The 22,736-nt window shown below is 43.0% G+C and overlaps 3 protein-coding genes across 4 annotated transcripts in view; 1 reads left to right on the top strand and 2 right to left on the bottom strand.

The window, feature by feature from the left end:
- Window positions 1-22,736, bottom strand: part of LOC115564709 (uncharacterized) — a 63,458-nt gene that overhangs the window by 2,324 nt on the left and 38,398 nt on the right. The window lies entirely within an intron of this gene.
- On the top strand, window positions 13,837-14,818 carry LOC149090517 (uncharacterized protein C3orf38 homolog). Its single transcript, XM_089264190.1, is given in 1 exon segment — window positions 13,837-14,818. A coding segment is annotated over 1 exon segment (873 nt). The 5' UTR covers window positions 13,837-13,874; the 3' UTR covers window positions 14,748-14,818.
- Window positions 20,467-21,318, bottom strand: Femcoat (femcoat). Of its 2 annotated transcripts, none has more exons than XM_030389885.2 (2): window positions 21,189-21,318; window positions 20,467-21,126 (listed from the first exon to the last, which is right to left on the bottom strand). In XM_030389885.2, exons 1-2 carry the CDS (start codon window positions 21,238-21,240, stop codon window positions 20,564-20,566), a joined length of 615 nt encoding a protein of 204 aa, XP_030245745.1. In that variant the 5' UTR covers window positions 21,241-21,318; the 3' UTR covers window positions 20,467-20,563. The 2 variants fall into 2 exon arrangements, with proteins under 2 accessions (XP_030245745.1, XP_030245744.1); XM_030389884.2 differs by having other exon boundaries at window positions 20,467-21,129; window positions 21,189-21,286.

The raw sequence follows: 22,736 nt of genomic DNA, 5'->3' as shown, positions 1-22,736 counted from the left end.
AGCACTCATGCCACACACCCACACACGCACACACCCACACACGCACACGCACACTCTTAGGTGGCTGTGCTTGGGCGCCTCTCGACAGCTTTAAAATAGGAAATTAAAATTCCAATAATAGCATTACAGCCAAATGCCAGCCGCAGGTGAGCGTGTGTCTCTGTGTGTGTGTGTGTGTGTGTGCGTGTGTGTGTGTGCAGCCACTAAGTATACACTTTAACTTCTGTGTGTGTCTTTCGGTTTTCGGCTTTCTATCTGTCTCAGTCGCTGTGTGCGATAAAAATAAATTAAGCCACAAATTGCAATTTAATTTAAGGTTTACTTTTTGCCAAAAAACCCCTCCACAGCGACAACTCGCGCTGTGCCGCCGTTTAAGTGTTGCCAAAAGCAACCTAACAGCACCAGACTCCACTCTACCGCTCCCCCCCTCCCCCGCTCCCCTCTAACTCAAACCCCAATCTTAGCTCTCCCCAGCCAGCATTTTGGTCATATTAAAATATCTTGGCACATATTTTTTGGTTGCCGCGACTCTGCGGCCCCTCACCATGTGCTGTAGGTGTGGAGCTCAGCTCCAGCTCCAGTCTCCCCCTCCCCCTAGGCGTGCGTGTTTTTGTACCGAAAATTTATGGCATTGCAATTGCAAATATAATTAAAATTTTCAGCTAGCTGCGCAGCGCAACTTTTATTTAATTTCATGTTTGCCTTTTGCTATTTCCTTTCAGCATTTAACTAAGCGTTTTTTCTGCCACACATCAGATGCTTCTCTCCCACTTTAGTATAGTATAGTATAATACGTTTAGCTACATACGTTTTACAGGTCTTCAATTTGCTTTCGATTTGAATTTCAATGGATAATTATTCGTGAGGGCAAGAGCTGTTGAATAATTTCCCTTGTAGAGGGACTATCTCAATGAATAATCATAGTGCTTAAATGTGTGTATATTCCATAGCACAAGTCTCTAGTACTTAAAATACGTTCTTTTTAATTGGTGTGCGAGGGGGGCGTGGTATCCAAAATTTATGAATAACAAAATGTTCGTATCCATTAAATATATATATGTATACATATTAGTCTTCAGGTTTCATGGTATTCATATTAGGCTGAAATCAGAAAAAGAAATCTATCGATTATTCTCGATAAACAGGTTATCGGGTGAGTTATTGAAAAACTATAATAACCTGGTACTGCGTATGGTATACACGTGAAAGCATGCAAAATTTCAGCTCTCTAGCTCTTATAACTTCTGAGATCTTGGCGTTCATATGGACAGGGCTCATCGCCGTAGTCAAGTGTATATATACTTTATGGGCTCTGCGATGATTCGTTCTGCCTGTTACATACGTTTCACATATCCATTATACCCATATTTACCATTTTCAATGGGTTCCGGATCATATCTATATATGATATCCTGAATCAATCTCATTTGATGGGCCCATCGGATAGCCCTACGGATACAATACGCCCACTGGGAGATATATTCAAAAACCATTGTGTTTTATCTTGATTACATAAACATGCATATTCTACATTTGTATGCCATGTAGCTTCGCTCATTGAAAACCTAGGCAAATCTATAACTTGACACGAAGCTTATTCTCGAGGCCTTCTAAAAGTTGGCTACAATTTCCGAAAAGTGTTGCATATTTTTCAGCTGAACATTGAGGCAATAGTCGCTAGACTGTTGGCTGTTTCTATATGGCCGGAAGATTCTTTCCCACTTGATGTCATTCAAGCTTAAAGCTCATCGAGCTCTGCTAACCGATAGTTAAATGCACGAGCGAAATAAATGGATAGGACATGTCGCAGCGAATGATGATTGCCGCTTAACTGGACAATCAGCCTGACTCCCCCCATCCCATCCCCAACCCCTCAGCGGAGAGTGCAACACTCGAGCCGGCTGTTCACCCCTAATAGCCGGCTCGACATGGCGCTCCAGCCGGGGCTGGGGGCTCAGCTCGAAATCGGAGCATTGGGCAAAAAGTGTAAGAGAACTAACTAAATTCAGAGTTTCTGTGTGCATTATTTATTTAGGAAAGTTTGCCGTCAATTTGATGGCCACATGTTGCTGCAACCACCGAGCCACCGAGCCACCGAGCCACCGGCACCACCCAGCCCAATAGACGACCTGTCTTTGTCTGGTACATATACATGGATGTATATGCTTTTATAGTTGATTAAGGCATATCAAATGTCAAATGTCGCTGTGGAAGACGCTGCGCTGCCAGTTGTAAAAACTAAACAAAGAGGAAGAAAACGCGGCTGGGTTGTTTCGGTTTCGGTTCGGTACGGTTTTTATGGTGCGGCACACACACAGACAGACGCACAGGTAATGCTCAGTGTGGGTCATAAAACAGAAAAGAAAAGTAAAGTAAAGAAATGGCAGCAGCAGAAAACAAGAAATACAATTTTATATGGTACATATAACTCCCTCTCCCTCTCCCACTCCCACCCTCTCTCTCCCACTCTCTCTCTCTCTATCTATCTAGCTCCCTCTACCAACTGTCTGTCTGTCTATCTGTCTGTCTGTGTCGCGGGTAAGGCAACTCAATTGGCAATGACGCGCCGCGTGATGGCTGCGAGTGCTGCTCGCTTTACAGGAAACGGAAATTGAAGCATAAAATTGCCAAGTTGCAGCCAAAGCGAAAGCCAAACGCCAAAACCCAACAACAAGCAGCTGATTATGCTCGACTGACTGTTACCCTATAATATACAAAAGCAATCACTTAGACCCCTTCTAATCTATGCAAAGACTTTGCTAGCAGACGTGTCAAGCTCATGTCAAGCTGCTGTCAAATTGTTGCTACTCGATAGCTGAAGCATAATTACATATATTTAGCTTAGAGTCTGCCTTTCATAAATTTTGTAGCTCATGTTAAAGCAGTTGCAGTATGTCAAGCTCATGTCAAGCTGCTGTCAAATGGTTGCTACTCAGTAGCTCAAGCACTATTTCATATTCAGTTTGGAGCTTGCCTTTTTATACTTCTTGTAGCTCATGTTAAAAATCTTGCTGCATGTCAAGCTCATGTCAAATTGTAGCTATTCGGTAGCTCAAGCACAATCAAAAATTTAGTTTAGAGCCTGCCTTTTATAACTCTGGTAGCTCTTGTCAAGCTCATGTCAAGCTGCTGTCAAATTAGTGTTAGTCTTTAGGAGACGCACAATGACGTCTTAGGCTTACACAAATTTTTAGCTCAAATGTAATAGCTAAGACTTGCACCTCATGTCAAGCTAGTGTCAAGCGACTGTCAAGTTGCTGTTGCCCTCTAGCAAGAGCTCAGTGCCTATAGCTCATGCCAAGCTCTAGTCAAATTGACGACCAGAAGCCTCATTCTAATGCAACAGACTCTCTACTCTCTAGGGCCGATTGCATGCTCGGTCCATCACATCCCTTGCACCCATTGGTGCAATCCGCATGTAGGGTAGCTGAACAGGAGGAACACGCAAGCAGCGGAAATAAGTTTGTTTAACGCTGAAATTGTGTACATTATCCTTGGATTCGCTAACATTATCCGCATATCAAATGCTCGAGCAACGCCAGCTGCAACTGTCAATTATAAGCGAACCGAACCAAATGCAACCAATAAGTCCGATTGGTGTGCCATGGTGTTCCATGGCTATGTCGCCAGTTCAACTGGTAGGGTCATTAGAGCTGCGAGTATTTCAAGTTCATGTCGCATTCACTTTCTAAGTGAACTTGGGCCCAGACGAGTTTCTGCTCAGATCTTGAACTTGACTTGATTCTGTGATGGGATGAGAGTGGAGAAGTGATGCGAGACATGTGAACTAAGAGTGGTATTTGCTGTTATCTTGATCTGCTCTACCTGTGCTTAGCTCCTGCTCTCAAATGTTGAGTTTGATCTAAGCTCTGCTCAAGTTCTGCTTCAGGCGCAAGTTCTTATGAATCTCTTAAGCTTAGGCCGGATATCGAATTGTGCTCGCCTCAGCTCCTGCTCTACCGCCACTGTCAAATGCTGACAGGCAGTTGGTAAGTGACAAGCTGGTCTAGGTCGGTCTACGTCGGTCTAGGTCGGTCTAGGTCGGTCGGTGGCTTCGTAAATCATGCGCTTCATTTGCATTTATCAACTGGCGGCCCATCAAGAGGCCTACACACACACACACACACTCACGCACACACGTTGTGCGTAGCTGCGGCTGACAGCGTTTGGGTGTGGGCACTGGCTACCGGTGGGCGTGGCTTGGCTTGATGCGGTGCTCAATGTACTTCAGCCTGGTGGTGACTTTTACAAACGATAATTAATGAAATCTGACAGTGTGTACAGAGCACCCTCCTCCTCCTCCCCTCTTCCCCTCCTCCTCTCCACCCACTTCATGTGGCGGTGTGTGTGTGGGGCATGGCCTTGGTACCGTTCGATGCCGCTGAATGGCCTTAATGAGAAATCGTTTTAATTGAGTTTGCATGTTTATGGCTGCTCCTACACTTGAGCAGTGCGCTGCTATTGCACTTTTTATGCGTAGCTGTTGTTGTTGTAGTTAGTTGTTGTTGTTGTTGCTTAACCACTGTCTACTAGTAGTACGGCTGCTGGCCGTTAGAGGGGGCGCCCCCAACATTTTATATGCGCAATTACTTTGAAAGCAACTGCGACGACAAAAACACAGACAAGCTGTGTGTGTGTGTGTGTCTCTGTGTGTGTCTGTGTGTGTGTGTGTGCTATTTCAACCACATATTGTCATGTACAATGGCATCATTTGTGGGTGTTTGGCCAGTGTCTATGTGTGTGTGTGTGTGTGTGTCTGCTCATAGGCAGCCGAGCCGAGCCACAAACACTTTTTGGGGCGGCTGGGGCAAGGACAACATCAAATGTAACCGCATGCTGCCCGCCGCCTGATGAGGGTCAATTGTCCATTAGTATACATGTGTGCGTGCGTGTGTGTGTGTGAGGGGACGCATGTGGCGCCTGTTGGCCTGGCAACTTTTGGCCCCCAACAACAAAGGCAACTGGAAGCTGTTGTTGCATCAACGGGCGGCAGCTGCCGCATAATTATTTGTTGATTATGTAAATTTCAGGCGCAGCGCGGCAAACTCTATTAATAGTGGCCAGCCAGGCATACCCTGTTCCATATGATATCCAAAGGCATATTGGCCAGACTTGCCTTGGCTTGGCCTGCTCAGACTCTGGCTCGGGCTCGGGCTTGGCCCGTTCTCGTTGTCTGTTTGTGCAACAAAGCAAATTGCTGTAATCCATTTTGCAGGCAGGCGCATCAGCTGCTTGTTGCAGCAAGCTGTCGCTGCTGCTGCTGCTGCTGCTGCTGCTGCTGCCCCTGTTGCTGCTGCTGTCGCTGCAACTGCTGCTGCTGCTGTTGGCGCTGTTTGTTATCAAATGAAATGGATTTTTATTAGATTTTGCCTGCAAAAGGCAAGATTTAAATTTATTTCACGTTTTCTTGTTCGCCTCTTTGTTTGCTTCTCATTTTTATTCCTTTAGCTGTTGTTGTTGTTGTTGTATTTTTTATTGCATTCTTGTTTTTCCTTTCTATTTTTCATGTTCTGCGCTTTCGACCGCTTTGTGTTCAAGATTAATGAGTGCGAAATGCAAAATCCAGCGCAAAAAAAAAAAAAATACCGAAAAAAGAAAACAGCAACAAAAACAAAGCGTCAGCTTGAAGAAGAGTTGACTAACGGCATTTGTTGCTGTGCCACGCCCACCTCATCACACCAAAGCCGACGTCCCGCTGGGACGCCTTCTCCCATAGACAATGGCGGCTAAACTTTTATTTACAGCTATAAATAAGCAAAGAAAGCATAATACCTATAAAAATACCGTTGAAGCAAGTGTCAAAGATTCCAGCCAGATATAGACCAAAGCTCCAGAGCCCGTCAGTTTACGAAACTCTCCTCAGGTAGTCCGTGGGGCATTACCACAATGTGTGCATATCTGGCAGAGACCTTTGACCCCAGTACTTCTGGCAACTAAAAGTCACATCAATTCATATACTAGGTGTGATTGGTATTTATGGTATATCTGATGTGCTTCATGTATGTTGGTATGTTTGTCAAGTTTCATTTATTTGTATACCATTATTATCATCTATAACTTTGTTTTTTTTTTTTTAGTATTTTTTAGTATCTGGTATGCTTTAGTAAGTGATACTATTCTAAGTCTCGTATGGCTAGTATATTTGGTATGCTTTTTTTGCTTATAGAAATATTTGGTTTACTTTTTTTGGGTATATTCAAACTTGTGATCTTTAGTTTTAGTATTTTTCATTGTAATTATATGGTATGTTGAGAATATTTTGGTATATTTAGGAACACTTAAGTTTGATTGGTATGCTAGGTGCGTATGGTAGAGTTTGAATGTTTTGGTATAGTTAAGAATATATCAAATATTTAGTATTTTTGGTATATTTTGGGTTTGGTATATTCTGATACACAAGGAATAGCTAGGTGCGTATGGTAGACTTTGAATGTTCTGGTATGTATATTTAAGATAATACCAAATATTTAATATTTTTTGTATATTTATGTATTTTTTATGGTTTGGTATATTTTGATATACTTGGAGAAGCTAGGTGTTTATGGTAGATGTTGAATGCTTTGGTATATTTAAGAATATACTACATATTTAGTATTTTTCAGTATTTTTTATGGTTTGGTATATTTTGATATACTTGGAGAAGCTAGGTGTTTATGGTAGATGTTGAATGCTTTGGTATATTTAAGAATATACTACATATTTAGTATTTTTGTATTTTTCGGTATTTTGTATGGTTTGATACATTTTGATATACCATATGTTAGGTATGGTAGATGGCTTTAGGTTTTGGTATATTTAAGAATATACCAAATATTTAGTATTTCTTGTATATTATGGTATTTTTTGTATAACTCGGTTTTAATATACTTGGAAAAGCTTATATCTTTCTTATGCTAGTATTTGGTATTATTGTATTAGTATATACCAGAGGGCAGACTTACATTCTAGTGCTCACATATGTATTAAAGTGCAGTGGCGGTACAATAGATGCGAGTTGCCTTGAGAAATACTTACCTCTCGAGAGCTGCGTGAGACTGTGGCTGTGTGTGGTACACGCTTTAAGCCTATTATCGCTATTAACCTGGCTCGAACGGTGCAGCGGCAGCTGCCGACTGGCAATTACAGCATGTCGAGCAAGATGCTTACTTGCCTCCGGTATCGAGCACATGTCAACAGATCTGTGACTTGTCGACGTGGCCAATGGGCCAGGTGCCCTGTGTCAAAGCAATAAAATGTGCAACTAATGCGATTACAAGCCCCACCCCCCTAGCCCCCACGCTACCCACGCCATATGGGCGCTGCAAGTTTCTCCCAAGTTCTCTCTGGCCCGAGCAGTCGCTGTTCACTCTCCTGTCCTTGGCAGACTTTTTGCTCCTGGCCAACGGGCGAGACGTGCGTCTAATGTCGCTTGTTCGAGCTTCTCTCTGCTTACTTTTAAGCACTGCAAATCGCATAAATATATTTAAAATGATGACAAATTGATTCGCGTCCGAGCCAACTTGACTTTCGAGGGTTGTCATCTCATTATGCAAAGCGTCTGGCTGGCCGAGACAATGTGCCCAAGAGAAAGTCCATGTGCCCAGCCCAGTCCATCCCCACTCCCTTGCCACGACTTGCTACTCATTTCACTTTCCACTCAAGAGTCGCCAGTCGCCAGTCGCCAGTCGAGAGTCTCGGCTAAAGTGCATTACAGTGCCGAGACGCGTGCTAGTTGAATTTATTGTGGACGCCCCCACGCTCGACTCGACTTGACTCGACTCGACTGTTTGGTCGGGGCTGGGCTGGGCGAGCAGCAATTTGCAGTTTTACGCTTACTTAAATTGTGTCTAAAATGACAAGGGCCAAAAGAAAAAACCTATGGGAGGGGATTGGGGGTGGGATGTGGTTGGTCTAGCTGTTGTTTTTAGTAAGCCTTTAACGCGCTGCCCTTACATCATGCGCCAGGGCCCGTGGCCAGGCCATTGCTGCGAAAGGGTTAGCCACGGCATAAACATTTTATTGTTATGTCTTTTCTCCCTTCCGATGCGGTGTGGGACGGGCGGGGCGGCAGTTGATGCTGTTTGCTGTCTGCCACAATCGATATTAATATTGGGCATACAAATTGAAAATTATGACGCTGCTGTCGACGCGTCGCTCGTACGCCCGCTCGGGAAATTCATTTATGTTTTATGGTCAACACTGGATTAGAAATGTAATGCACAAGAGGGCGCCCAACTTCGCTCCAGGGGTTAACAGCCCAGCGAGGGCGTGAACCGACAAGCGAGAAGCGTTTTCTAGTCTTAACTCGGCCACATAAAGAGTTGAGAAATTAGACAAAGCGAGACGCGTAAGTAAATGCCGTGAACAGCAGCGAGTCTTGGCTTTGAGTACAGAGGAATGCGAGCGGCTTAGCTAAGAGCGAAGGCATCAGCAGGGCTGATGAGAAGCCCTTAAGACAGAGAAGAGTGATATGGGAAGGTGAACTCAACTGAAGATTAATTTGGAAGCAATGAAGAGCCCAGGAGAATTTGAGGAAGCTAAAACTGGCAAGCCAATGATATGGATAGGTAGGAATTAAAGTATTTAGTATTAGAGGACGTGGCTTATCGAAACCTATGGAGAAGCTAAAGAGTAAGAGAGAAAGTTAGAGATACATCAATAGCTCGAGATGTATATAGAGATAGAGCAACATACAAAGAGAGAGAAGGAGATAGAAGTACAGACAAGGAGAGCTGCAGAGAGGAAGAGAGAGAGAGAGAGAGATAGAGAGAGACAGACATAGAGAGAGAGATAGAGAGAGACAGACATAGAGTGAGATAAATAGAGAGAGAAAGAGAGAGATAGATAGAAAAATAAAAAGAGAGAGATAGATAGAGATATATATATAGAGAGAGAGTGAAAGATAGATGCATAGAATGAGAATAACAGAGAGAAAATAATGCGAGAGAGAAAAAGAAATAGACATAAATAGAAAAAGAGAAAGAGAAACAGAGGTAAAAATAAGAGGAGAGAAATGATAAAGGGAGACAGAGTTAGTCATGGAAAAAAAAGACAGTGAAAAGAGATAAAGAATAAAGAGAAAGAGATAGACAGAGAGAGAGAAGCGAAAATAAGATAGGTGGGGACGCCATGAGAGAGAGTTGACTGTAGAGAAATAGTTAGAGAAAATAGTTAGAAGCAAAGTTACTCCACAATAAAAAATGTCTATCAGTTCCTGTCTGTCCCCTCATACGCTTCTCGCTAGCCTTCATACAATTCGCCCACTCAATAGTCTCCTGTACCTATTTAAAGCTTCTTAAAGTCTGAGCTGCTCTCTATTGATTGTCTGCCTCAGACTTGGGAAAATTTGCATTTTAAAATCGCTTTCTTATTTGGAAAATTAAAGGAGGACATTAAAACCAGGACAGAAAGAGTGTGAGTGAGAGCGAGTGAGAGTGGAGGGGGGGGGGTCGGTGTGTGGGGTAAAAACAATGAAAATGCCGCTGCTATCTGTTGGCCACATCTTTTGCAAAACTAAATGAATGTTGATGCGTGTTTCCGCATTCGCAACCCCTCGGCCGCATCGAATGCGAAATGCATACCCACAATTTCGTCTACCCCAAGCCCCAGTCACCGATACACCCCCTCTGGGCACACATGAGCTATTCTTTGGTTTGGTTTTTGTGTTATTCGAGCTCAAGTCTGCGGCCTGTTACGTAATGCGATAAGAATGCCAGCGAGAGCCCAAAGACAATATGAGCAACCCTCAAGACCCACAGCCCACAAAGCACAACCCTCATCCCTCGTTCCTCGTTCCCCAACTCCTTTGCGGAGTAGTTCGTCGTACCATCTTCGGTCCACTCTGCTCTTTTTTCTTTTTTCTTTACTCCCAGCATTTGCATAATATTATTTTCTATTTGTTATGATTTGCCTTTTGCGCAAATATTGTCAATTCCAATTGAATTTTGACATTAGTTCGGATGCACCCTCCATGCTCCAGTTCCAGCTCTTGCCTGTGCTAGGCTCTCTAGCGATTTGTCATGCTGGAAATGAGGAAAGTTGACAAATTGCCGAGATTTGCTTGCGAGTTAAGCTGGGAGACGTCTCTCCCCCCCGTCTGCCGTCGAGGCTTTCTGGCTTTATGGTTTACCTGGTCAGCGAGCCGTGTGCTTTTCGCATTATGGCCAAATGCGTTTAAGGCAGCGCAGCCGAGGTTTGGACACAGCCTGCGGTCCAGCCAGTCAGGCTGGCTCAATGCCTGCTAATTGCGAGCGGACGACAACAATGCAATTGTTGTACTTCCTGTTGCTTTTGTTGCTGCTTAACGACAACAGCAGCGGCAGCAGCAGCCAGAGCCACAGCAAAGTTGCAGCAAGGCCCGACTGCAGAATACTCTGTAACAAGTGATATTGAATCCAGATTTTTGGCAAATGAAGTTTTTCTCAGAGAGTAGAGAGTGTAGAGAGTAAAATTTCATTTAAAGTTTAAAAAGTCATGTCAAATGTAAAAGAAACCCGAGTGACTTGTCTCCATTCCCCATGGATCGAGCTGCAGTGCCTGAAAAACTATTCAAAGTTGATTCGATTTGATCAAAATTCCAAAACTCCCATCAGATGTGATTCATTCAGCTTCGGGAATCTTCTTTCACTCATGCACTCTATAGGTATGCACTCATACAGGAGCTTTTCACTTCTCTGCTAGCCAATATACCCCACTGCTGGCGCCTGGCGCGCAGCCAGATTTTCGAATAGCAACAACACGAAATTGTGTAAAACTCACACAGAAAATTGAAGCACCGCCAAAGGAATTTTCTGTTGATATTTTTTAATTTTACACTTGACTGACTGACGCGCGCCGGACTCAACGCCCAGCCCAAAATCCGACCCCATCATCGCTCTACCCACCCACAACAACGTAAAAAAAAAACAACCCCAGTTCTTGGACGTTGAGCCGCATCCAGTTTGACAGGAATTATAGCAGGTAATACCTGCATGCAAGTGTGAGTGTAGGTGTGTGTGTGTGTGTGTAGATGTCATATAAATAAACTTGACTCCAACATATCAAAGTGCAATTCCCGTTTGCCGATTCGCTCGTCATCCACACTCAATGGCCAAAATGCAATCTTTGTGCAGCAAACTAGCGATACACTGAGAGAAAAATTTCCATACTCTAAATAATAATTGTGATTGTATGACAGAAAACACCTAAAATTCTTATTCTCTCTACTTTTACTATCGTTACTATCGATTGTTCTTAAATATCTGTGGTCACCCTAAATGAGTGTTGAATAACTATCGTTAGTATCGATGCTTGCCCACCTCTGATTGTTACATGAAATATTTCTGCATGTCCATCTGCATATATCGAATAAGTGACAAAGAGAGCTATGGATTTTGACTTTTTCCTTTGGGAATCTGAGCAGAGTGATAGAGCAATGGAAAACTAAAGAAAAGCGCGATTAAATTTTGCTACAATTGACCGGCATAAAGTCGGATTCTATCCAATTCAATAACATTTACTAGAAAAAATTCTAGTCTAGATGCTACTGTCTGTATGGATATTAAAACCTTTAAAGACTTGAATGATTTAGATCAATAAATCAGTTTAATTCGATTTGTATTCCATTTTTTTCGGGCTTCCCTTCTTGAATTGTTTGCCCTTAGAGATCTAAATGCAAATTGTCTGACTGAAATAATATTCCTTTGGCTCTTTGTTTGAGAGGAACAACAACAACAGCAACAACAACTAATGCAAGATATTCGGGTTCAAACGCCCGACTGCCCATATCTCAGTGCTCGCATCTCTCTGCATTGTATTTACAAAGAGCTAAGGCAGGGGGGGGGGGGGGGGGGAGGGGGGAGTGGCAGGGTAGGGTTGGCTGAGCTGAGTGTGTCCGAGAGACCGAGGCAGTTTCGATGGGGCCCAGTTGGTAATTTGCAGCGAGCTGCGAGCTCAGCAGGTTTCGTTGCTATGAAGACATTTGCATATTTGCTGTTTATGTTGAAAACAAGATTTCGTTATTAACATTATTTAATTTGTTTACTTTGCTCTGCTTCAATTGGCGATAACCACCCCCAGCCCCAGCCCCAGCCCCACGCCGACGACGACCTTATGCCCGAGGAAAATGAGGGAAAAGCGAAAGTTGCGACCAGCGAAGCGTTGCGAGCGCTCAAAATTTTCTGTTGACCGAAGCGGTTTTTGTGGCTCAATTGATTCGGGGATTCGGCGACTCGGAGATTTGTTTGCAGTTGCCTTTACCCCGCTCAGACCACGGCCCGGCCTTTGGCTCTGAAGGGGCGCTCTCTTTGTTAATTGCTTCCGCTTCTTCATCCCTACCCCTTTCCGGCACACAAATAATGCCCAGCACTTAGTCTAGTCTGGAATTTGTGTATCGCTTAATTGCTGTTGCAGGCCAGAGAACAGAACTTTCGGCTAGACTAAATATAAGAAAGACGCTTCGTTTATGTACCACCTCGTATTTATTCATACATTGAATAGTGTTTAATTTACATACATATCTAAATACTGTAGCGGGGCACTCGGCATGTCTTTGCTTCTAACTGCAAACGAGAAGTGAGAATGAGTGAAAATCAATTTTCTACTTTGGAGAGCTGTCAGACTCACTATCGTTCAACTCTGCAAGCTGTCCAGAAACCGAAACTTGTTTCACATCCTTACTTGCAATTTGGAAGACAACAACAATGTTCAGTTGTTGTCAGGGCGCCTTGACGTTTCACTGGAATTTGTCTCACATCTGAATACACAGGAAACATTATTGATGTAATATAGATTCAAATAACACTCAAAAAATCTTGATGCAATAGGTACTGGAATAACACTTAAGAAAGCTAGTATTTTGTGTGGCCACCGTTAGTATCTATAACTGATCCCAAGCGTCTATTCATTGAGTGGACCAGGTTTCTTACATATTCCAGTGGAATATTTTGCCACTCCTCCAAAAAAAATGGTTTTCAACTCTGTTTTATTCATTGGATGCCTCTTGGCGGTTCTTTTATTTAAATAAGCCCACAAATTCTCAATGGGGTTTAAATCCGGGCTTTGAGCTGGCGTATCCAATACATTCTTACAATTATAAAGTAGCCAGCACCTAACAATATTTGCCTTATGTTTGGGATCATTGTCCTGATAAAACCTATAAGTTGGTTTACCATTGGCAAAGAACCCAAATTTGTTGGCACTGGCTACTAAATGTGTGCGCAAAATGTTCAAATACTGTCCAGCATCCATGGTGTTCTCAATAAAACATAAATCTCCCACTCCTTTGCTTGAGATGCACCCCCAGACCATTATCGAAAGTTTTCCAAACTTTATAGTCGGTATAATATTTTTATTCTCGAGGCCTTTTAGGGGCTTGCGCCACACTCTAGTTGGACCATCGTTATAGTATAACATAATTTTGGATTCATCGCAAAATATAACATCATTCCAATATGAATCTGGCTGATTTCCATGTATTCTAGCAAATGTTAGACGCCTTTGAACGTGATCTGCCGACAACAGTGGTTTTTTCCGCGCTGCTCGGGACGATAGATCGTTACGTTTTAGTGCACTTCTGACACTTTCCCGATAAATGGTTATGCCACATTCCTCCTGCAGCTCACTGGCAAGCTTCCTAGTCGAAATAGTTGGTTTCTCGTCAATTTTTCTCAACATAATCCGCTCTGCCCTGGGTGTTAATAGACGAGGCCGACCTGTTGCGGGCTTTGACTCGAGCCTATTCTCGTTTTTTGCACGGTTTAGTATATTATATATATTTTTTCTCGGCATTAAACAATCTAGTAGTCCGCTTGTTTGCTGTCATTTATCTTGATGTAGATTTAATTATATTGTGGCTTGCAAACGACAAATGCTTGGAAATACTTTTCTTTTAAATATTAACAATTTCTATTAATAACATGTCCATATCGGAACAACATCGCTCAGGATTGCGCGATCTACTGTGTAATGAAACAAATATACCCGTGCTGCTGCAACTGGCAAGGAGTGTAACAAAAAATGTATGCAGCATCAATGAGCCCGAAGAGGCTTTAGGTTACGTTATAACACAGGTCGGCGACATACATAAACTTCTACATAAGCGGCGTATCACAAGAGATCTGTTATTTAGATACCTGAACACACGTTTACCTGGCACTTCAACAGATTTCACAAAAGCCGATTTGGTTATGAAAATAATCCAGTATTGGGACAAACAGTTAAATAGGGAAGTTTCAAAAGCTCCGGACTCCACTCATGCGGACACACCCTTAGTGCAGATAGCTAACGTACAGGACTACCCAATACATCTGATGGCACGCAAATTTGTTGAATGGTTCTTCAACAAGTATAATTGTGATAGTTTAATTCTGTCCGATCTCTGGAGCGATGCAGCTCTGGAGATGAAAGTCATTGCGGATGATGGAGCCAGCGAATTTAAATGTTGCAGCGCTGAGCAGGTGCTCGAATGCTTAGTCAAGGCTAAGCAAACATTTGGCCTCTACTTCAATCCTAACTTATCGCATTCTGGTGTACAAGGACGCATCGATCCCTATGGCCAAGTTATCGTGCTCTGCTGTGGCACACTGCACTCAGCCGAACGCTCTGTGGGCGTATTCGAGTGCGTCTTTGGACTACTACGCGATCCGAACGAAGGCAACAACTGGAAACCCAAGAAATTCAAGTGTTTGCTGCGCAGCGAATTAAGTCCGCCTTGACTACACACCTTGGAAGAAAGCAAGACGCTACAACTAGCATTAACACTGCCCACACCAACTGACGCACTTGACTAGGTGGCTTAACAGGAGCTACAGGACTATGAAGAACCTAGAATTAAGGCTGACTGATTGATATTTATTTGATTAGAATGCAAATTTGTTTCACATCTTTACTTGCAATTTGGAAGACAACAACAATGTTCGGTTGATGTCAGGGCGCCTTGACGTTTCACTGGAATTTGTCTCACATCTGGATACACAGGAAATTTTGACAGCAACAACAATTATCAGTTGCCCATGGATAGTCTTGATGCAATACTTGAATAACACTAGTTTCTTGACATTTTCAACAAAACTTTTACATTACTATAATAACAATTATTTTCACAGTTTCTTCGTCATTTTTTCAGATTTCTGTCTTTTCTTTGATTTAATTATAATAACATTATTCACTTCCGATTTTGGATATTCCACTTTAACAATTTTCTCGTCATTTTCCACGACTCTCTTTGATTAACACATTACACAATTATAATAACAGCATTGTTCTCTTCTCGTTTTTCACAAAAAATTTTGATTTTCTGGATATTTTACAATAATTCTTTCGTCGGTTTCCCCGATTTGTTGTCTTTTGCACAATTATAATAACAAAACTATTCTCTGCTCATTTTCCACGATATTCTTTGATTTTCCGGACATTTTACAACAAATTTCTTTTACATTATTTGAACAAAAACGATTTACTTGTAATTTTTCACGAATTTCACATATAAACGAAATGTTTTAAATTTTTTACAATTTTGAATTTCCTTTTACGATTTCACCAAAATTTGTACATTTACGAAAAAAATAAATTTTTGTTTTATAAATTTTGTATTTTTTTTAGATGTTATCAACCAGGTCGGTCGATGTGAACTGACGATATTCATTTACTCGCCAGCCTACCTCAAAACGTGTAGACAATTAAGTCAAGGCCTACTGGGATTCGGTAATTATTAAGTATTTATATTTCGCCTACTTAAATTCAGGAGAAGTCGTTGTGATGTCATTGTTAATGCATAACATGAATATTTAGAATATTATTTGAAAAAGGCTATAATATTTGAGGGCATTATATTTAGGTATATTATTTCTGAGCGTTGCTAGGAGTAAAATATGTTTTCCGAAGGTCCAATTCTGAAACACAAGACTTTACGCCATATTTTTGAGAAGACCTTCTGAAAGACAGACCCAAGGGATTAAAGAGCTGACAATACAAGTCTAGGAAATGTTCAAGAGAGGTGATGTACAGCTTAAAAATAAGAAAGACGGATTACAAGAGGATGATAGGACAGTCGATAAAAACTATAATGAAAAAAACGATAACGATAAAACGACAACGATAAAACCGATAACGATATATACGATAACGATAAAAAATGGGCAGTGAACTTCCAGTTTGGATAGCTGCATATATTCTTCTTTTGACCTAGCTTCTGTGGCTTCATATTAAATATTTTTTTGTAAGGTCCCATCAAATTTTGTGGTTTCTTACTAATTCCTCTACATATGCAATTATCGATGAGTAATTGCATATCTTAGCCCGCAGCATAACTATCGAAAAGAAAACATATCGATAACATTTGAATATTTAAACTCCAAATCGTTGGAGTTAAGTGAAAATGGGATTACGACAAGTTCGACTTAGTTACGATTTGCATAAATTACTTCTGCTGCGTCCGAATTCGTCTGCCTCTGCCTGCTTCTCGCTGTGGCAAGTCCTTTGGACTTCGGCACGTTTCTGCTTTGATTCTTTTTGCTGATTATCGCCAATCCACAGACGCAACCCTTGGCCACTTTGTCTAACTCTTGCCCATTCCCTTTTGGCCAGCCATTGTTGTTGTTGTTGTCGTCCTGGCTGCCCAGGGCTGGCTGGGGGTTGCCGATGGGGTGGGTGGGTGAAAGGGAATTTCGTGTCTGTGCGCTGTCTCGTCGCCTGTCGATTCGCATTGCGTTTGAGCTGGGTCGCCTTCGTCTTCATGTCCAACTTTCGTTTGGGGCTTTTCATTTCGTTTGCTCCGGAAGCCGCTAAACGCTGCTTTCCCTCTCTATGCCATTCTCCCTCTCGCTTCCACTCTCTTTGTGTGCTCAACTTTTACCTGGATGCGTGTGATTTATGCGTTGCCTGATGTGATTCGAATTGATTTTGCTCTGCTCATGAGTTGGAAAAATCACAGACAGATTTAGTGCATAGTTATTGCCACGCCCCGGCCGCCCACACAACTAATTGGCAACTTCATTTATTTTAGTTTCGATTTCATTTTCAGTTTTCCCTTTTCGTGTTGCCCCGTCTCAGTTTTCCTGCTCTATTTTGTGGCTTTCGCTTTTCCTTGGCGCCCGCAATAAAACTTTAAACTCAAGTTGAGAGCCGCAAATGCTCGTAATAGCCGCAAAGTATGCAATAACAAAAACCCACCGAACAGCAAAAAACAACAAGAACAAGAACAACAACTCTGTGGGCCATAAACTTGCGCACAAAGTAAACGTCGCCTGGCAACTCTGGCTGCCCCGCCTCCCCCATCCTCTTCAGCATCTTGACCAGACAAAGTTTTTACTCTGCAAGGAAGTTGTATAAAACTTACAGGGTATGCAACAAGCTGTGAACACGAAGGAGAAGGTTCTATAAGTAGAAGTCGCTGGATTTGCATATAATATCTACAGATTCTTGAAGCTGGGGCTATATGAGGACAAGTGGTATTAAGGAAGAAAAGAAGAACTCTCTCCAAAGTTTGCCTTGAATTCTTTTGTTTGCAGATAAACAGAGAGTAATTATTGGTTATAGATATAGAGAAATTGAATAGAGTTGAGATCCTTCCTGATCTTGCTTTAAAACTAGATGAGGACAGTATGTTTGGGCGTGTTTTGCGCGCTATGATATCTGGAATATTAAACACGAGCTCTATCAAAGTGGAAGGCTTCTTAGCGTAAGATAAGACTTTACTCTCTTGACTCTTGAGTTATGCCTAGTTCCAGGTTTTTTTTACATAGCTGAACATTTGCTGATATACCCTCTAGAAAGAGGATTACTCCTGCTTGGGCGCTCATTAAAGGTATTTCTCGCAGGCGCTACTTACGATATTGAAAGCGATTGCTTACAGGGTATCTCTTAGTCTCATACTCAACTACTTTGAGATTTGAATGTCGTTTCTTTCTGGTTAAGCTTAAATCTCAATTCCAGCTACAAGCTCATCTTGGTGCGCGACGACAGTTTTTTCGTTGCCTTGCTGAAACTTGTAGCATACGTTGTGCCACGCCCTCTACCCCAGCCCCGTCTGCGATGCCCCCCGCCACCGTGAAAAGGAGAACTAAGGAAAGTAAGTTTTTGTACAAAGGAAAAAAAGAAATCATAGGTCGCAGACGAAAGTAAAAACGGCGTTTCGACAGTCCGCAGTCAAAACTTTTTTGATTATCTTAATTGCGATTACGGGACACCAACCTGACCGCCCACCGTCTTAAGCTCCCCAAGCGCCACATGCGTATGTTACCCCAACGAACAGGCGAGCAGTCAAACAGACAGACAGACAGACAGCCAGACAGTCGTAGAGTTAGATAAATAGATGGAGTAGCTGGGATTGATAGCAAAGATAGAGCTGCGGCAGCTGGTTGGGGGCATTGACTTGGAAACCCCCCACCGTCAAGCATAGACGAAATTAGGCAGACTACTCTGGACATCTCCCTCCGCCGACCAAGTCGAAATTAACAAGATTGACCCCCTTCCATCCTTTCGAGCGAAAAGAAAGCAAAGCCGAGCGAGCGAAGCAATGAAAGAAATTGGGCTATCAAAAAGCTGCACAAGAGTTTGACCAACTTCTGCGTTGGGGCTGGTTGCAGCCCTCGCGAAATACCCTGTAAAATGTAGACGAGTGTGGGGTGTGTTGTGTAGTCGAGCGAGTATGAAGACTTTTAGGGATGGTATGAGTGTTCGATGTACTCTGGGAATAAAAGAAAACTTTGCCAAGCTCAATGTTGTATACCCTGTATAGGCTAACTGACTAAATGCCCTGTGAATATCATTAGCAATCAATAGGAGATTCATAGTAGCTCTACCATTACAGCACTACGCCTATTTCGATTTCCCCGTACAGGGTAACCTTAAGTCGATCAGCTCTATGCTGCTTCACACAAATATTCTTCGACTTATGGACTCGGCTGTGCATTTGTTTGTCGGCTTCCGTTGGGCCGCTGGTGTCTGGGGGCCAGAAGTTTGCCCAAAACTTTTGTTGTCTTCGATTGACGAACAGAGTCCCCCCCTGCCCCACACGACTAACTTTTATGCCAACACCCCTCGTGCAGCGGGCAATACAATTGGAAAATAATCATAGTTTGGCGAAAGACTCTGATTATGTTGGGGACTGCGAACAGCCGCCTGGGGGGCAACCGCTGCAGCTAATCTAGTTACAATGTGCGAAAAGAAATATCCTATAAAAATATATATACATATACATAGATGAGCTCCACTACAGTCCTCTTTAATTGCGGCCCATAAAACATATAATGGGCCTTTATTGATTTTCCAGCTGAGCTCGACTAACGGCTCAGCTATAAAAATCTGCCTCTTTATTGATTGCTGAGATTCGAGTGTAATTCATTTTGATAACTCGCATTAAATTCATAGAAACTCTTATATTGTTTTAATGTTCGCCCGCCAGAGTTGGGCGGGAGGCAAAAGAAAATCCATCGTTGAGCGCTTTTTAAAGACGTTGCTCTCTTCTGATAAGGGAAGCTTTAATGCAGCTTCTGCTTATCAAATTTAGATTGTGCTACTACAAATTAACTACTAAGCGATAACTACATATATCTTAACACAGAGATCTGGAATGGTTTAACTGGTTTAGCTACAATCCTAACTTCAGCTGGAATAGAGCTACACTCTATAGGTTCTCTGGGCAGCTTATAGAGTCCAGATGGGCAACAAGTTAAGCAGAGACTGACTGTCAACAGATTCAGATTCATAACCTTATACCTGAAGACTCGCTTGAGGCTTGCTCAGATCTACCTATAGTAAAAACTCAAAGAGAAAGTTCAGTTAATCTGAAAATCTTTTGCTAACGATATGCAACAACATCCCAAGGCTTGGGCCCCCAAGGGACTCGGCGCACATCATAATCGATTAATTAGTTGTCAGAGCTATCGATGACATTTGCAGCGTTGCCACCCGACAACGATATTAAGTGCATTCGCGAGTCGCTGCTCATTTGCCATTTCCCCTTTTGCTTTTTACTTGTTCCTCTTTGCTTTCTGCTCTCTGCTTTTTGCTTTTGGTAGCTCTGATGATGCGAGTACTTTTTGTCATTATCTGTCCTAACGACAGGGTAAACCACTTTGCCTCACTGCAAAATGGCTTGCTGCCAGGGCGGGGTTGGGGTTGGGGTTGAGGTTATGGGTAAATGGTGATGGGGGGTGGGCGATGGGGAGTTTCTCTTACTTTTATGCAAATAATGGGGACAATGTGTCATTGCCGCCGCTGACAACTTTGATGAAGCGCCGCGACTGACAGAACCGATGCGGATGATTCTCTAGGTTTGCGTGTGGGTGATGGATCCGGCCCGGCCAGGCCAAGCTCAGAGGCGGCTCCCTGACATAAAATGTGTAAAATATTGGCTGTCTGCCGAAAAGCGAGTGGATGGAGTTCAACGAAACCTGGGAATTCAATTTATATGCAAATGCTATGCAGGCGACAAGACAAATATCAAATGGTAGACCGCAACCCCAGCACCGCCTGGGCACCGCCCACAGTGCTCTACACACATCTAAGTATTTTCATAAAATTTATTAAAAAAATATAGAAAATGTATGTAATTATGCAACATGTGAGACTATATACAGTTCCGTCTCCCTCTCTCTTTCTGTCTCTATGTAAAGTAACGTATGCCCTCTTCGTCGTCGTCGCGCACGTCGTACGCTGTGGGCACATAGCCGTAGGACTTTACCTCCTCCTTACAGTTGCAGGGCTTTTTGGGCTTCTTAACCACCACCACCTCCTCCTCCGGCTCCTCCTCTTCGGCCTCCTCCTCCTCCTCCTCGGGATACTTCGCCTCGGGCTCGGGCCTATAGCTGGGCTTGGTCGTGTACTCGTAGTACTGATGGTCGCACTCTGTGGTGGGGCGCGGCAGCTTCTTGGGCTTCTTGTGGGCCTTCTTCTCGATCTTCTCCTCCAGTTTCTCGACGATCTTCTCCTTCTTGGCCAGCTCCTTCTCCTTGAGGGCCTCGAAGAGGTCCAGCTGCTTGAGTTTCTTATCCTCGAACCACTCCTTGATCTTCTCCCACTCGTCCGCCTTCTTCTCCTCCTTGGCGCCGAACAGATTGAGGAAATCGAGTTTTTTCAGCGCCTCCTTTTGCTGCTTATCATCCAGCTTCTCGCTCAGCTCCTCCAGCTTGGGCAGCTTCAAGAGCCAGGCGTGCGACAGCTGCAGAGCTGCTGAAACGGAAGAGATCCACTGAAACACCCAGTGAGAAGCGCCTGAATTATCTACCTACCCATGCCAGCGATCAAGAGCACCGCCAGGTGTTGCCTCAGTGTGTTGGCCATGTTGTTGCTTGGATCAAATTGCTAGCGCTTACTCGACAGCCAGCTGCTTTTAAGGCCAGCCCCAAACACGAGCAACTGCAGCAAAGCTGCGGCCAAGCACGTGCTGCACTGCCGCTGATAAGCACGTGTGCATTCATCTCGCTTAGGCGTCCAATCACTGCGCCATGCGGCACCGCACTCGGCTCGTTGATAGCTTAAGCTCAGCTGCTCACTCCTGCCACGCCTACTTGGCTGTCAGGTTTGATTAGAGTGCGGCATCAAAATGTATTTGCCTTGTATCTAGCAATAATTTTTGTGGCGAGCTAAAGTTTTAATGAAGCTGCAGGAAGGGAAGGGGAAGGGGAGAAGGTGAAGGGGAAGGTCTAGAGCTAGGGATAAACTTTAATTGAATGCGTTAGCTGACCTCGCCTAAAGCGAGGGGTGGGGGTTAACTGCAGCTCGCTAATTGACTTGGCTTGGCAGCGGCTAGGGGTGAAGGGTGACCGAGTCCGAGTCCGAGTCCGAGTGAGGGGCGGGGAGCTCAACTAGTGGGCGATGTGTTGATGTGTTAAAAGTGGAAGTTAAATTGTATTTGTTTAGTGCGCGCGCCGGGCAATTGGAGGCGTGGCAAACGTGCGCCGGCTGCTGCCCGACTGCAACTCCAACTTCAAGCAAATAGATGTGAACGTGTGTGTGTGTGTGTGTGTGTGTGTGTGCTGGTCGGCATATAGTGCATATATACATATGCATGCACACATGTTTGTTGTTGGCTTGTTTAGCATGGCTATTTGTGCTGAGCAAACAATTTGCTAAATTAATTGCACACCAAATGCTCTCTCTGTGTGTATGTGTGTGTGTGTGTGTGTATACAAGATCTTGCTATTTCTGTCTAAATATAACACTGCATATTGAATGTGCATGGCAAATACTGCGAATTGAGCATTTTTTGATAGAACCATGAACTCTTTCCGAGCCATCAAAAGCAAAAGAGTTTTTGGCAAACATATATATATTTATGTATACACATTTTTGTAGATTCTTTATATATGTATGTATGTATATACCCATATATGTATGTATATACCCCTATATGTATTGAAGCCATTCAGCAAATAATAGTTATACGAATGTATTCAATAAATAAAGCTCAAAATCGTTTTCTTCAATTTATGCTTGAAGCACATTGAAAGCAGAGATATTGAAAGCTCAATTGAAATGAGTTTAAGATGCATCAGAGGGTGTAGTAAGCTATATATATATATAGTTTATATTCTCGATACAGAGTTAAAACTCTACAACATGTTCAATATAGCCGTAAATCTTTTAGCAAATAATAGGTATACAAATCTATTCAATAAATACTCAATTCAAGAACTCAAAATCTTTTTCTTCAATTTATGCTTGAAGCACATTGAAAGCAATTGAAATGAGCTGCATCTTAAAGGTTGAGGGCGTAGTCAACTACATACATATATGGTATATATTCTCGATACATACTTAACACTCTACAATATGTT

The sequence above is a fragment of the Drosophila navojoa genome, chromosome X (assembly GCF_054131105.1).
Source record: "Drosophila navojoa isolate 15081-1374.11 chromosome X, UAZ_NAV_1.0, whole genome shotgun sequence".
Classification (NCBI taxonomy): Eukaryota; Metazoa; Arthropoda; class Insecta; order Diptera; family Drosophilidae; genus Drosophila; species Drosophila navojoa.
The sequence above is the reverse complement of the archived record's forward strand: the minus strand, read 5'-3'. Positions and strand labels throughout refer to the sequence as shown.

Coding starts and splice junctions, on each gene's coding strand:
- Femcoat (XM_030389884.2), bottom strand. CDS start 21,240: ATGGCCAACACACTGAGGCAACACCTGGCGGTGCTCTTGATCGCTGGC. Junction 21,130..21,188: donor GCTCTTGATCGCTGGCATGG/GTAGGTAGATAA, acceptor CTTCCGTTTCAG/CAGCTCTGCAGCTGTCGCAC.